The following is a 17,234-nucleotide window of genomic DNA, read 5'->3' on the forward strand; positions in this document are numbered from 1 at the left end:
TTGTTTTATTCCCATCCGAGTTAGCGGAGGGCTGAAATCGAAGTGAGCCGACGGATGTCTTCAACGCTTTGGGCCACACGAGAAGCATGAGGAGGTTTTGGGTGATTTTTACACCCAGGAAGTGTCTTTTTTTTTGGATTCATGCACCACTGAGCAACTTTCACAGAAATGAACAGGTCTCCGCCTCCGACACTGTATCCAGATTTCCCTTGGATTCATGGTGTGCCCCTAGATGTACACATGCTAATATTGATATTGTTCTCTTCTGAATCTTGGCAGCAGCAATGCATACTTATTTTCTGGGCTGGACATTACAACTATTGAGAAAACATCAGCAATACCAACACAGTAGAGCCTGCACTTTCTCATCAAGACCCACAGTGCAGATTAATACCACCAACACACATAAAAACATTCCATTCACCATTTCAGCAAATGCTGAATACTCCATCAAGGTCAACAGGACCCAGTGCTCCCAACAAATCAATAGTAGTCCTACAGCATAATGAGGGCAGTAACAGGTTGACTGTTGATGCAAGATAATTAGGTTTTCAGCCTTGTCTTAAAGGAAGATACAGTGTTGTGATTTGCATTTCTTAAGGCAAGTGGAATCAAAGTTTCGAGGTCCTAATATTGCTTGATCGCCTTTTGTATCTTAAAAACAGCCTGAACAAAACAGCTTTTTTTTTATTGTAATTATCCTGTAAGATTATTGTAGCTTGGAAATTAAATGCTTCCTAACAGAGGCTGTGGACAACTCATTGACTGTGTGAGAGCTTAAGTTTAAACATTGATGGAAAGGCACCACACAAAGCTAAAACGGGGAATTTGTCTACATGAGCTCTCTTCTCATTTCTATAAATGCCGCATAGCCCTGTTTTCTCTGAACTTTTTATGGGCCGGTGAAGATGAATAAATGGATAAACAAATGGAGCTTGCTGGTGGATATTTTCAAAATGAAATCAAACTGAGTACAAGAGATCCCCGATCTTCAAATGAAATGGGAGAAATAACTACACAGACAGGTATTAGGTAACATTTACATAAGCACTACATTATTAGTCAAGTATTGCATCTTCTCAACTATCTGTAATATCATACATAATTAAATTAGATCTGGCTGTGAAGCACGCTTTCCCTTCTCAAATACGTGATGGAACAATGTCCCTGCTATCCAAACAGACACTTCGTGTAGAAATAATATGCACTCAAGCATGCATAAAGTACAGTGCACGGTGCACTCACCCACCCACCCACCCACCCTACCACTACTCTACATAGTAAATGGATGTACGGCGGCACATATGTATGCCCTGTCGCACAGATCACAGCAGAGACCAGTCATTTGGAAAGGTGGCCACAAGAGTTAATCTAGACGACACTGCAAGATGGAATATTCTAGTGCAATCTCTGGCTAACATCTGAGGTATACAGACGTACTTTTCACCTCGCTTTGGGCTTTTTATTTTGCTGCCTGCAGCAGGAAACATGTGGTGCATATGTTGTTCTGACTTCTATATACCACATGTGTGTACAGTTGTGCGGTATGTACTGTTTGTTTGTTGATGTCAGAGTATTGAAGTTATATTGACCTGCGCCTCTCGTGTGCATTCATGTGTGTTTGTGGGCTTGTCACGTGTGTGTTTGTGCATGTATGGATGTGATGTCGGCGTGGGACATACTTTAAGTTTGTGCGTTGTTTGCTCACTGAGGTGTGAGAGTAGCTGTGTACATGTTTGTCTGTGTGTCTACAATAGAAAGCAGAGGAGTGAGATGCTCCCGATGCTCCCTGTGCAGCCCTCAGCTCACACTTGCCTGAGGCTAAGTGGATATAGCAAGAAGTTCCAAGAAACCCAGTGCAGCTCCGGAGAAACAACAAAATATATTCCTTTTAGGAATGTTGAGGAGGGTTGGGTTTGATGCTCGTGAAGGTCGAGAAGAGAAGAGAAGAGAAGAGAAGAGAAGAGAAGAGAAGAGAAGAGAAGAGAAGAGAAGAGAAGAGAAGAGAAGAGAAGGAGGAAAAAGCGATTGATACCATGTTGCTCTCTTTCATTCCAGCCAGGAAAGGCACACTGTTCATACCAGAGGCTTTCATTCGGTCATTAGTCTCTATCAGCACCCGTCTGTTAGTGTTAGTGCGTGTCAGAGAGCTATCTTTCTCTCCCTCCCTGGTTTGATGATGGAGAGGTAATTTCAGCTTTATGACGGTGTGACTCTAATGATGTGGACGGGGGAGCTGAGAGCATGTGAGGGCGGGGAAACGGTGAAAAATGCTTTGTGTATTTCTGAGTGTGCACATACAAAAATGGCACATCTGTGCCATTTCACTGTGTGTATCTGCTCACATAAGAGCGAGTGTGTGTGTGCGGAAATGAACGGGATATGGTCCAACTTCTACCACTGTCCCCACCACTGAATGGTCTGTTAATGGAGAGTAATGAGGGAGTACTTTCATGGCAGATGTGCCCTCTCTGCAACTGTGTTTTACCCTGAGATGGTAAAACTGACCCAAGTGAGACATTAGCAGGCAAGCAGCCGGATGTGAGCTCGGCATGTGTTGCGGCTATTTGAGTGGCATGTTCGCAAAGTTTGCCTCTCACGCTGCTGTGCCCCAGGAAGTAAGAGTAAGTATCACTCCGACATAGCACCTAGAGCCACATTAAATGACAAAAGCCCAGGCAGTGTCAGCCAGGCCCAAAATCTGTTAGAGGGCCATCTTCTTCACTGGAGTGTGAAATTATTTTAGCTCTCTGCTCATTATAGGATTTTAAAATGCATTATAGTTAGGGCTTTTATGGTGTGCCGCGGCATTAATTCAATTTGCCCCATTCACGCTTTCTTATTATCATGCTCAGTTCAAGCTACAGGGGGAGGAAGCTGCTGAGCATTGCTCCCCGGCCTTATCTCTAAAGGATATAAACTACACTACCCAGCTCAATCAGAGCCAGCTCGGACTGCTCCATCCATTCATCCACTTTTCCTCTGTCTCCCCCTCTTCTTTTTCTCCAAATGCTGCTTCCTGTGGCGACCCCCATCTCTCTTTCCATCCTCCATCCCTTTCTCCATTTTCCCTCTGAGTTGGTGATTGATGGGGGTTGTCCTTGGAGCCCTTTTCGATATCTTTTCCATAGAAATACGTATATAGGCAAACAAACACAAGCACACACAGCACAGGGGAGAGCCGCCAACACACAAACACACAGACCAGAGCCAGGCAGAAGCAACAGAAGGGAGCCCACAGGTTTAATAAGAAAACAAGCCACAGTGTATGGGTGAGACAGCATTAATCTATCACTGGAACCAGAACTTGGGTCTGTGTTTGTTTAGTACAACGGAGAGGTAGGCACTCTGGGAACACCCTATCACTGTCTGTTATTGTGCACAGGTACAATAATGAGTTGCACATCACAAATGTATTCCTGTGGAAATACAGCAGTTTATTATGGCGCAGCAGTGCCAACGTGGACCCGAGCTCTGACAGAGTTCCTACAATGTAAACACTGCACTCTTGCATGAATGCACACCGACAAAACAACACATGAACATGGTTTGTCCATTGTCTGTACTGCACACACAAACATGTGCATTAAGGATGCCACACACTCCACTAGTCACATGCATTAAACTGTAACTCAGCATGTGACTGCGGCCTGGCTTATTGGTAATGGGGGGAAGAGGAAGAGAGGATAAAGTCCTCATTTAGATGTCTAATCCAGTGAGCAGTCTGTCCTGTGTGGACCATCATCGGCCTTCATTAACAGCAGGCCAGCAAGATTAAACAAGATCAATGTTTATCACCCACTGTGTTCGAGAGAAACCAAGTGTTAAACGCCCCTAACGCATCACGATTTATAATAATATCTGCCATCAGAGCTACACTAACAACGGAAATCTCTGATTATATTTCACATATGTAGTAAAGATTGATATTAATCAACTTTAATGCCCCAAATCAGCGATAATGTCCACAAATTCACATTGGATGAACATGATCTCATATTAACATTTTTAAAGAGTAATGCTCGATCAGTAGGATTTAAATATATGGCGATATCGCACTCAATCCAAATATTAAGACAAGCTGAGTGACTCATTTGTAACTTTCAGCACATGATTATTCACAGTGCTAACCGAACATTTAGGGACAGATCCTCAATTTAGTGTTTGACAGACGCAGCCATTTCTCAGTCGGAGATATCCATCAAAACCAAGTTAACGCACATTCAAACAATTAATTATTGAAATTACTCGATTAAACAGCGGCTGTGGTGTCGGGGCAGAAAAGGGCAGCAGTAATTACGAGTCGATAACTTGTGAAAAATGACACGCAATGCTGTGGCCAGTTTAGTCTAAAGTGCAAGTATGTGGTTCACACTGTGTTGGATTCACAGAGAAAAACTCAAACTCTCCATATGCTCATCTTTAGAAATCTGTTACATATTTTAGTGTTTAGTAAAAGGAGTTATAAGGCTGAACTCTGTGCACTGACTTCAAGGTCTTGATCCGTACATGTGTTGCAGTGGTGCGTGTCTGTGTTTCCCAAGGCTGGCACTACTAACGACACAGCAGCATCCCTATCCCATCCCTTCTCAGCACATCATAAGACTGCAGAGACCATATGGTCTGATTAGTCCACAGAATTAAGCTCTACGCTGTCGAGGCAGTGAGGATAATAAAAAGAAAGCCATGCACGTTCACTAGTTCCACTGAGAACAGACACAAATTGGGGGCTGGAACACATTTAGAGAAAGAAAAAAACGAAAAAAAACCTCACACAAACGCTCCACATGCACGAGCACATGAGCCAAGTTTGGAACGGACATAACAGAAATGTCCCAATACAGCTGGGAAGAACATAACAATAGCATTCAATAGTGTGTCCAAGACAGATCACAAAGCTAGAACAAAAAAAAACGGTCCTTTGTTCTGTTTAGATCCTCTGTTTGCCTATCTCTCTATATATCTGCCACTCTCTCACACACAAACACACTCAAAGTCACGTTCGAAATTATCCATATAACAGCCCGTGTAGCCCGTGCTCTCTCATGGATACTCATCAGCCCTGAGAGGCACTACATTTTCTCTGCATCAAAGACACCTGCTATTGTAATCATCTATCCTCTGGCTGTGATGGACTTAGAGACTTTTTAGTCCCCCCTGTTTCCTGGAATTGATTAAATAACTGAACCATGAGATGGACATCATCTTCAAACACATTTTCTAATCTCGGCCGCAATTCCCTCGCCTTCTACATAGTCTTTTTGATCATCAGTCAGCCTAAAATGCGAAAGAAAAAAGCATTTTTCTTCATTCTAACATCGCTTTTAGCATGGCAGTCATTTTCGTCTTTTCAACAAAAGCCGCACTGGCGCTGTGCAAATTGGTGTCGCACAATTACTGCAATTTCTGCAATTTGCGCACTTTACTCTAAAGCAAAGTTCATGGCGTGTCAAAACATCTCACCATGCAACTTAGCAAGCCATGAGATCTTTTCCCTGCATTAAAAATCTCCTTGTTCACAGTTCATTCAGCAAAGCTTTCCAACTTGTCTGTGTCCTGTGTGTTTATCAGCTCCTCCTTGGGCCACCGCGAGCCAAGCTGCAACTGTTGTTATGCTCAGTTAATTGGACCTTTGGGTGCAAAAGGTTGAGAAATTCAAGACCAAATAGATAAATAAGCACAAGCATTGAATTCCCATGACATATCCAGGCACTAGCTCCAATTTTCCCCTGCTCATTCTCGCCTATAGGCGGGCTTGTCTGAAAGGCTGATTCATTAGAGTGCTTCAGGACAGTTCTATCAGCCTTTCGACTCAATCACACACCTACCTCTCCGCCAGTTTGTAAACTATCAGCAACAGTCTGTCACAGCCTATTCTGCGACATATAAATTGTTGTTTAAAGTGATGTTTTGTGACTGCGAGCAAAACAGCTCCTGGTTAATCAATAGCACAAAATCAATTCAGCTCCCTGGAGAAAACGCCACAAAAAGGCTAGCAAGCACGAAAAAGGTGGAGCCAAGACAAAAGTTTTAAATGGACAGTGAAGATGGCAGGTGTGGAGGGGGCATTCAGCCAGTGAAATCAACGTCTGCTGTGTTAATTACAAATCATTACAAATGTAGGCAAGCACAGTTAACACAACTGTAAAAAACTAAATTACACTCACAAAACCCTCAAACTGTCGTCTCCTACAAAGCTGGTGTCACCAAACCATAAGGGTTAGATTTAATAAAATAAAACCTTCTCCGTTGGTGATAAGCTCTGTGTACACTGTGCAAGTAAAGCTCATTTATCACACAGGTAGACACCAGGATGCACGGAGGCAATCTGGGATTCTGTGCCATTGGAGGTCAGCGAGACATTTACCTGACAGCGCCTGCCTCCGTGCAATGTCTGGAGTTGACAATGTCTGTGGTAATGGGCATCAATAATGCAGACCCTTGGCCAGATAAAAACTCCCTGTCGCCATGAGTGTCCTCGCAGCACTGTGCCTTATGCAGCACTCACATCACCCAATGCATCACCTCACACGAAAAAAACTTGCGCAATTTATGTGGGTCGAATGCTTGAGGTTTCTGCTCTAATGAGATGTGCTTTGCTTATGTAAACAGAAAGACGGTTGTACAGCGTACGTAGTCGCTCAATCCACGTCTTTGTCTTCTTATGTTTTTTTTATATCTTATCCTGATCTGACATCAGGACACTAACACCTTCTCTTCCTCCCTCCTCGAGTTGTTTTGGTAGTAGGGATTTGCCGATTTGATCTGGCGTCAGGGTCGATACTGACCTTATTAAGCAAATGAGACGCGACCGATTCACATTAAATGCAGTTGCGCTTATTCTCATTATAATGTCATCATGATAACGTGTGGTGTTTCTGCTATCAGTTACTTTCATTTAGTCATGGCAGACCACCAACTCAGTTTTTTAGTGCCACAGAAATCCCTGAAGTACTCTCCAAAGATAAGGGACAGCATCAGTCATCTCAGCAAATGTTCAATCGCAGCAGAGGTTTATGCTCAAGTAACAGAGTCCACCAGCTGGTGTAAGAGTTGTGACTCTCGTCAGTCAGAAAGTGTGGCTTGTGAAGAGGTCAGGGTGGTCAAAACATCAAAACATCAGACATTTACACAATATTTGCGTCTTATTTCCTATCAACAACAGTAGGGGAAGGCGATCTGGTCATAAGAGTACCACAGTATCACTATTTCATGGGAATCATGATCAGCATCTCATCTGCCATGCTGCCAGCTACAATTCACATTGCGTGGTTTTCCTGATAGACCCGCCCTCCTCCGTTCTCTACACTTAACTCAAACTGTCAACTCATAGTTTAGTTCTGGTTATGTCTGTTTTTCTTGCGGTTCTGCTATGGCAGTTTATGAACGTTAGTTTCCCCGGTAAACACATCAACCTCTTTGGTTTCCTTCCCGGTCTGCTGCTGCTCCTCTCAGGGGCACTCATCCTTCAGAGCCGCCGAGTGTCTCTGAGCTAGGCAGAGCAGACACTTCACTTCAACTTCACCATTTTTACACTTTCTCCCATTGAAAAAACAAGACAGATGTGTTTAGAGTACCAGGACCACGAAGCTGTCGAGGCTTTCATCATATTAAAACGACAGAAGCAAGTCAATCAGGGGCAGAGTAGGGCAAGTCTTGCAATTAAAGCAGTGGGATCCATAATAACACTTTTGCAATATGAAGTACTTCCTCCAATCAGCATCACCATCTAGTTGGCTACATCTCTATATTGGTTTGCTCATATAGCGCGAGATCTGCTGGTCACAGAGGTTATGTCAAGTTTCATCAAAAATCATCAAAATGCCCACCTCTAAACAAGAGTTCAAGTTACATAACCTTAATGAAGTAATGATTTTTGTGCTTAAACCTAACTAACCTAAACCACTGTAACACCATAACACAGATTAATGTTTAACAGTGACTTGTTACAGGTTTGCAGGGCACATATACATGATCCTCGTCCTGCTAATGGTCAGAAAACTCCTCTCCAGGACGGCGACGAACATCTTATTTCTTTGTCTAATTGGAGGATCAGCGGTCAGTATCGGCAGAAATCGTATCAGGAGACAACACGCAGTATTCTGTCTTTCTATCTCTCTATCGTTTGCTCTCTCTCTTCCTGCCGTTGCAAAGGGCAGGTCATACTTTTCTTCTCATCTTCCCTGCATTTGCCCTACAAACAATCTTCAGACAAATATGAGCGCACATTGCCCTTTTCACAGCAGAACTATATTTTTTCCCGCCCCCCCCAGTGCCCTGTAGCCATCCACTCTGAACTACAGGCTAGAGTACATGCACACCTCATTCCCCTCCTACCACCCCAATAGTTTCTCACTTCTGCCCTCTAACCATCTGACAATTATGTTTCACCAAGCTGACCTCATCTGCAGTATACAACCGCCTGCCTCTGATCTGGCTGCCCTTTACTTATCTTCAGTAAAGCTTATAGGCACGCAGGAAAAAACAATCTCGCACAGGCACGTTTTTTTACACACTGCCTCCATCTTTTTTGTGGCTCCATCCATCCCCGTCTCTCTCAGTCCTCGTCAGGTTTCTCACCTTTGCCTCACTTAACCTTTTTGATCTTGAAGCCAAGCTCTCTGACCATGCCCGCAGCTTTACAGCTCGTCCTGACCTTTCTGTGTCCCATCAGAGGACACTTCAATCTTAAAAAAAAAAAAAGCGAGCACTTTTCTTACCGTAACAAACAGACTCCGCGTTCCAGTTACGGCAAAGAAATGAAATCGTTTTCTGATTTGTTCACTGATAACAATTTTTCTGCTTTTGACCCCATCTAGCGACAATAACATCCCCGGGTCACACATTTTTAAATACTTGCATGTCAAAAGTTTTGCTAAAAAAGCATTTTCCATCCTTCCCTCGCACTATCCTAGCTGATTCGGTACATTGCGTCTTAGATCTCGACCCGAATGAGAAGGGCCTAATCTCCATAGTATACGCCACAAGCCAGCACATTAAGCCCCTTACTTGGTCGGACAACAAAGCAGCTCTGGAAGAGGACATCGAGGGAAGAACTACCGGACCTCGTCAGTTCAAAGTCCTCCACCGACTGCACTTCTCAAATGCTAGATTAAGGAAAATACACCCGACGGTAAATCCCAAATGTACCAGATGCCACTTTGGGCCACATGATTTGGGCATGTCAGGCACTGAACAACTTCTGGGACCCCATTTTTTTTAATCCCTCTCACATATGTGTGGTCAAACGCTGAACCCCAACCCTGTCACTGCCATTTTTGTCGGCGTGGCAAAGTCAGAGGAGAATTTCTTGGGACGCCGTCTCATTCTTCTCAAATTAAAGGGGAGATGATGAATGTCGGAAATTAGAAAAAGTCAGCTATTCAGTGGATGGTTCTTGGAAAAAGTTTCATACAACCTGGTCTTCCTTTATATGATAAATAGAAATTATGTATTTTGCTTGAATTAAACCTCCTCTTATGAAGTCTGTATTTGTCTATATTTTACTGACATTATCCCCCAGATATCATGTCAAGGCTCTGCATCACATCAGCTTTTTCATAAGCAGAACATCTGTTCTTCAGCAGCCACGTTAATAAAATAGTTGTTTCACAGACTTTCTGCATTTTTATGAGCATAAATACACATATGGAGCTCATTTAGATCAAGTAACAGATGCTTAGTAGCTGTGCTTAAATATGAAAAAGCTTTTGATGCTCCTGACCCTCTCTGTCACTCATTTTAAATGTTAATATAACCATCTCACAGCAGCCTTGTCCACAATTTGTAAAGAATAAATTCCACTGCAAATTGCCTGCCATATATCCCCAAACACAGCGGTCATGTGATCATATAACGATATAAGACCTGTGTGTATTGGCATGTCTGTGATTTGAGGTTGTATTTCTTTTTTAAATAGCAGTTTTCTCCTGTCAGACAGTTAAACCAGTCAGAAATTTGATCGCAGCTCATAATTCTGATGGGGCGCCCCTGCAGTCTTCATGTCAAGGTGTCCTTGGGCAAGGTACTGAACCCCAAATCGCTCCCGGCAACTCTTTCCATCGTGTGTGTGAGTGCGTATGAATGGTTATTGCTCCTGGTGAGCAGGTGGCCCCTCGCATGGTAGCGTCTGTTACCAGTGTATGAATGTGTGTGTGTGTGTGTGAATAGGTGAATGCCGACTTGTGTTGTAAAGCACTTTGAGTGTTCAGTAAGACGACAAAAAGAGCTGTATAAATACAGTCCATTTACCATTAGATATGTCAGCATACAACAGCTGTTTTTGTGAGATCGGCTCTATTGACAGAGAAGGTTAGGAACAACAAAAGGTTGTCGTATTCAAGTACAGCCACAAAGTGTCTTTTACTTGATCTGAATACGCTGCACGTGTTTTTATGCTTGTAACTCGTGCAGAACGTGGGAAAACCGACTATAAACTATATTAATAATAATGTGGCTGCTAAAGAAAAACAGATGCTTCACTTCTGAAAGTTGTACGGAGCCTTGACATCATATTCAGGAGATAATAATCAGTAACCACAAGTATAGACTTAATTTATCTGAATGTGACACATGAAACTTAAGTGTGAGGTGGTAAATTCTGAATCACATGAGGTCCCCAGTGAATACGGGATAATATTTCATACTAACACCCACTAACATCTGGCTTTTGTCTTCAGTGAGAAAGAATACAATCGGCATTTATTGCTGGGTCAAATGACTGAAGCCAGGGGTGTTTATTGGCTCCAGCCCTGATTTGCAGTGATAATAACGACATAACACTCGGTAGGAAATGTTAATTTCCACCACTCTTCCAGCGCAACGCTACGACGTGTGTTGAAGTTTTAGACGTCGACGTGTCACCAGTTTTCATCCGTCTCCGTTCAAGCAGCACTTGAACATCACTCAGTCTGTGTTCGGTTTGAAAGAGAGATTGAACGAAAAGATATCAAAAATTAACCAGCGTAACATTGGCACCTCCGTGTTGCTTTCTGCTGTTCCCTGTTTTCTGTGATGTCGAACGTTACACGCTAGAAAAAACAAAGAAAGGCAAACTCATCTTCTGGCAATGGAGGGAAAAATCGCTTTTTTCTTGGTGTAAAATGGTAATAGTTTGACTCTGCTTGAATACTATAAATTCTTCACATCCATATGCTTTAAGTTTATTGAAAAATATCTGTTTTACATGCACAAGAGAGCTACTTTCCTTCCTCTCACTGCTCTTGTTCTCTCTGCTTAATCCCATCTTTGAAAATTGTGGCAAACACACTCCCCTTCCCTCCTACATGGCATCAGATACATGCTAAGACTGTAGAAGAGAAGACTGCAGGGATGTAGTTTAGACACATTCATTTGATATCTGAGAGACCACAGAGAAGAAATCAAGTGCTGCAGGCATGTTACAGCTTCACAGCATGTCGACAGCACAGAAACAACACATCTCAGAATCTCTGCTGCAGGATATCTGAAGGACAATCATAACATTTACCACAGGCCAAGACTGATAAACAAACACATTTACACAATTAGACGTATGCATGTTAAAAAAAAACCTTTGTGTATATGCACATGTGACCACAAGCAGGCTCGCAATCACAGAAAATAATGCATAATCACCACAGGCGTTTGTTTTTCACTAAATTGAATAAATGCAGACAGCTTTTTATGAAATTGTTTTCTACTTAAACAAACAGCCCCACAGTCACAAATTACAAACGAAAATGAGATCGGGTCTCTTCTCAATTCATTTCACATCACAAGGGGGAATATGCAAATATAAGGGGGGGAGGGGGGGGAGAAAACGAGTATGAAAGGGGAAATTGGATTAAAAGACAGCATGAGGCGAGATGCTGACTATGAGGCAGCGACGGGAAGAGGGAGGAGGACAGCGAGAGGAGTGAGCAGAGGAAGGTTCCCTGAAAAAAAACAGGCTGAGAAGAGGTGATTACCATGAGCTGAATGCCACCCTGCCCACAGATACCTAACGGAGAGGGAGAAACCACTCCAATACCCCCCCCAACCACCACCACCACCACTCCAACTCACAAAGGACTGCACCACTTGTTCAATACTCCTTCGAACACGTCAAATACCATTAACAGATTCCTACTCAGGTGCAAAGAAAAACATTCTTCGGGCGGGACGACCAGAAAGCAAAAAAAAATCCCCAACAATACAAATCTAAGCTGACGTCCTCTGTGGGCCAGCGAAAATCCTTTACAGGAAGAGCTGTAGAGGTCCCTCACTGCCTCTCCTCAAAACAACACCACATAACCAGTTTCTGAGTCATGAGTCATGGCCTACTTCCATTGCTTTTACCTTCTCCCCCCCCCCCCTTATACTGTTGGTTTGATACACAGAGGCTATGTCAGAAAAAATCATTGTTTTCTCGAGGGATTTTTGGTGCACTGAATATAGTTTAGAAGATAAATATTTCTCCAACATTAGCAGGGGATCCAGTCAAGGAGAAAGGGAGGGATGCTTTCATGGGGGCCCCTGAGCAGGAACACACTCCTTTGGGCAAACAAGGTGATACTCCTAAATCAGATGCATCAGAGTGGGGGGGAAAAAAGTGTCTAAAGCTTGTCAGGAAGGTCTTGAAATCCTGTCTCAGATATCTGCTTATTATGAGCTATGAGAATAAGTACAGCTATCTAAAATTAGTATACTTACTCTGATAGCGAAAATGAAACAACCTCATTTTCTTGTTACATAAAAGAAAGTTTTGAGCGAGGTGTAATTAAAAGAAATTAAGTGAGAATGTTTGTTGTGTTTGCACAACAGAGAAAGTAATTCCTAACTTTGGGGCGAAGTAATTAAAGAGTAAAGTGGCGTAATGAATCACAGCGCCGTGATGGTTATATACGTAATATAAGAATATTAGCTCAGAAATGAGCAAGACTGATGAAACAATGTCACTGTTCACGGTGAGCAGCCACACGTGGAGATGTGTTGCATGGTTACATTAAATGATCACAAGGGTATCAGATCTGGGAATCAGCAGCAGTTATGAGAGTTACAGTTTTATTTTAAGCAGCCACATTTTGTTGTTTGTGTGCCCGTACATCATTTTTATAAATGGATGATGACAAATTATGCATTCCCGGGGTAAAATGTGTGCAAACGGCTGTGGCACCACACTCTGTCCTGATAACAAAAACATTTTGATGGCATAATTAGCACATTACAACCTTTATTATTCAAATCAAACCTTTTAACAATGTTTTTTTTTTTTTTTTTTTACTAATACAACAGACTACAAAGGAGTCTCGGTGTTCAAGCATGTCACGTCTTGGAGCGATAGAGGGGGGGCAGAGGATGAGTTTTTGGTAAGCACATTTTCTTTCAGGTAAGTGTGTCAATAAGGATGGGCCCCATGCTGAGAGTAATCCAGCACCGCTGTGTGTCTGCGACGTGCCAGAATAATTTATCGGAGATATCTTAGCATCAAAATAGACTTTTTAATCTCCATTTGAACAGCACAAATAACAGCTCTTCTGATGGCTCTAATAATCACGACGCCGTGCTCACAGCAAACTTATTAACATAAGAAAGGCCTCGCGCCAGTGTGATTAGCATTCCAAGCCCAAATTAGTGACTTTAATGAACACGTTTACAACACATTTTGCAAAATCCACATTCACCAGGCTAATAAGCGTCAACGTACTGAACATGTGTGTGTTCTTGGAATTATGCAGGAGAGCAAACATTGAGCAGTGATGGATTGCTGAGAGAAAATCATTCACAGAGGTAAACATTTACATATGGGCCTCGAAGACGTGGCTTTATAGTAATGGAGGCAATAGTAGCAGAACGAGAAGGGGATCTTCAGCATTGGTATGTCTGTGTTGGGGTGAAAGTGTGGACAAAATGAAAGGACGACACAACAATTCAACAGAACACCTACAAAGATGTCGCCGAGAAGCCTTATTTCAACTCTGGTTCTGGCTTTTGAGGACATGGTTTTGTCATGCTGTTTTGTGTCAGGGTATACCCATTATTTTGTCCACCCTTTGTACGTGAATTGTGTCGTAAACATTATTCAGGGTTGGCACCGAACGCTGCTGACTTGAATATTCTTTGAACTGCGGGGAAAGACTGCTGCCTGACAGTGTTTTCTGTTTGACATTCAGCAGGTGACTGTCAGCAGCACGGACAGCTCTGTGCTACAGAGAGTTCACCGCGGTAAAGTAAGTGGAGACGATGCAACTCATGGGGCCTTATTAAAACTGTTGTTATCGCACCTGGGGTCAGTTTTAGTATGACTAGGATGTCTCGCACTTGCATACAAACAAACACCAACCAAGACAGGTGCACTTACAAAGCATCTCAATCATTTTTTTCTCTCCCCTTTTCTTTGCTCGCTCTCCTTTATCTGTGAGACAGACCACGGATTTGTTGCAACACCCGAGCAAACCCACATGCAACGGTGAGGAAGCGAATTCATGTGAGAGATTGGGCCGAATCTCTAAAAATATATTTTTTAAAAACATCTGAAATGGACTGAGAGTGACGTGTATGCAGGGATTGGGAATGAGACAGGAAGAAGAAGAAAGGCCTGTCCGCCCAGACTCCCGTCAGGATTCTGTCTGGGAAGCTGTAGTCGCAGGATAAAGGACATGCCATGCCTTTGATCAGGAGAGGAGAGTTTCACAGGTGAGGGAGGTAAAATGGAGGAAGGTATCTGAATATCTGTCAGGCTCGAGCAGCTTAATTCTGTTACGCATCTGTGAGAAGAAAGTCAGAATTCTGACTATTTCTGCTCCCTCTGAAAAAAAAGAAAAGCCTTCAGACGCCCCAATGCAAGAATGTGTCCCAATCAGCCATGCAATTACAATCTAGAACATGCTGTGCAATGTTACAGCAGCAGGCATTTCAAAATGAAAACAGTACACAGTTTCCTGCACACTGTGTAGCTCAATTACAAAGCAAATCATTTTTCATCCTCGGTGTTTTTTTTGTGTTGTTGTTGTTTATAAGTCGAGCTTTCAGAGGCACAAAACGGAAAAAAAAACCTCAAGAGCGACTCATACGCTCGAGTTTCACCTATCCTCCAAGAATTTTGAGAGGGTTGACTGACTGTGGCGGTGCTACTTCAAATCCCCGGGACTAGAGAGTGAATGAGAGGAGGATTAGAGGGGTAATGCCAGCAGATGAGACAGAGAGAGAGAGGGAGAGAGAGAGAGAGAGGGTCAAAGTGGTTTGCCACTCTGCGAGGATTAGCTGTGAAAACAACTTCGCAGTCCCAAACTATGTCAATCACAGACATAATTCAACCAGCTCGCAAAGACACTTTAACATGAGGTGGAAAAAAAATCATCCTCTCCCTGCTTCAGATGATTGTGCATATCTGAAATGGATTGAAGGAGGAAATCACCTGAATGACTGCTCGTGTTTCAGGTGTGTGGATGTACAGATGATAACGAGGCGGCACACCTGTGGAATGAATCCTATGCTGCAGCCAGGCTGACAGCCTCATATGGACACGATGCACATGATGGATTTGTCAGGCCTGTTGAGGGGCTCCGCTGATGAAGAGTGAGGTGTCCAGATGGCAGCACAGTTTGAACATGTGCATGCAATGTGGAGCACTCCATTAAAATAGGGCATCACCACTACAATGCAAATAATTCCCAGGGAAAGGGAGGGGATGATGAGGGGGGGTTGGTTGCATGACTTCACTTAAGTGCAGATTAATGGAGGAATATTCTACACACCTCGTTTATCCTGAATCTTAACAGAGAGCTCCACAGCAGGCTCTGTCTCCCTATCCAGCCTCCTGGTTATCGTGATATCTCCACTGTCGCGCCCCACGGTCACCGGAGAGCTCTCTGACTCCGGGTAAATCAGCTCGTAGGCGGCTGACTGAAACCTGGTGGGACTCAGGCTCGTTATGACCGAGCCGATGCTGGCATCTTCAGACACGTTGAGGGAAACCACAGTGCCAGGGTCCAGTAATGCCCTCGGTGAGCGTCCTGCCCTCCCTGACCCCGTTAACTCGGCAGGACGCGTCGCCCACCGCTGTGGCGCAATAGTCACCACGACACCTTTACTGGTCAGAGGGGGCCATCCGTGGTCTCGGGCGAAAACATGGAATTTGACTTTAGCTGGGAGCCCCAGGATGGAGTCAACCAGCAAAACTTCGCCCGTTTTCGGGACAACATAGAAACTGCCATTTTTGGGGATGGATATGTATGTCAACTCTGCGTTGTTGCCGCTGTCTGCGTCGACAGCCTCCAGCCTGTAAACCACACTACGGAGAGCGGTGGTGTCATCTAAAGTTATGTGAACGGTGTCTGCACTGCGAAAAGTCGGCTGGTGGTCGTTGGTGTCCAAAACGTCCACTTTTACCGACGCCACCTCGAAGGCGGCAGCCTCCGACACGCAGGTCCGGCAGCACAGAGCCACGCTCAGCAGGTATTCTGAGCGAGCCTCTCGGTCTAAGACCCGGGAAGTTTTGAGCAATAGATTCCCCCGCTTGTGGTGGGCGAAGGCGCGGAAATCTTCGCTGCCGTTCCCGTACAGTTTGAAGTGCATCCCGGAGACTGGGCACCATTTTTGCGCGTTGATGCGCCTCACCGGAACGCTCAGTCCGTTCACTTTAGAAGCCGCCGGGGAGTTCTCAAAAACATGCCCGTGAAAGAAAGGCAGTCGCCTCTGCGTTTGATATCCAGCAGCCGGCGTCAGAAGGCAGCATAACAAAAAACACCAAATCATGTTGGTGGTAAGTTATGTTCCTCCAAGCGACTCGGGGGGTTGGCAGAAAATCATTAAAAAAGACAATAAAAGCACTTGAGAAACATTCCCTTCATGGTTATCCACGACACGATCCTTCCAGGAGACCCCTGTGAACTTAAAGCTGTTTCATCCTGGGAGATCCGTCTCTTGGCTCCATGCAGCACGGCTGCGTGCAGGCAGTCCACAGCGCTGCAGGCTGTTGGCTGTATTCGTACCCAGCGTTCAGCACCAGAGCACCGGACAGCGCCAAGCGCGGGGGCGTGGCGGCGCACGGGGACGGAGCTCTTCGGTGAACCCCACCCTGTGCGATGGTCAGGAGGGTCCTCGCCTCGCAGCTCTCCACGGCGGCTGAGCTTGTGCGCACACGGCTAGAGCCTCCCCCAGCTGTGTGACACGGTCTGCCACAAATCCGCTCTCAGCGTAAAGAAGTGGTGACAGAGAGGAAACCACTCATCCCTCCAGTCCACACAAAGTCGAGTGAACACATATGCTCCTTC

At 44.2% G+C, this 17,234-nt stretch overlaps 1 protein-coding gene across 1 annotated transcript in view; it reads right to left on the reverse strand.

The window, feature by feature from the left end:
- Positions 1-16,716, reverse strand: part of LOC141001527 (neural-cadherin-like) — a 95,104-nt gene extending 78,388 nt beyond the window's left edge. Inside the window, exon 1 of the mRNA XM_073472628.1 lies at positions 15,717-16,716. Coding sequence (XP_073328729.1) covers positions 15,717-16,716 — 1,000 coding nt within the window. The remainder of the gene's footprint in view (positions 1-15,716) is intronic.
- Positions 16,717-17,234: the final 518 nt, after the last annotated feature.

The sequence above is a fragment of the Pagrus major genome, chromosome 8 (assembly GCF_040436345.1).
Source record: "Pagrus major chromosome 8, Pma_NU_1.0".
Classification (NCBI taxonomy): domain Eukaryota; kingdom Metazoa; phylum Chordata; class Actinopteri; order Spariformes; family Sparidae; genus Pagrus; species Pagrus major.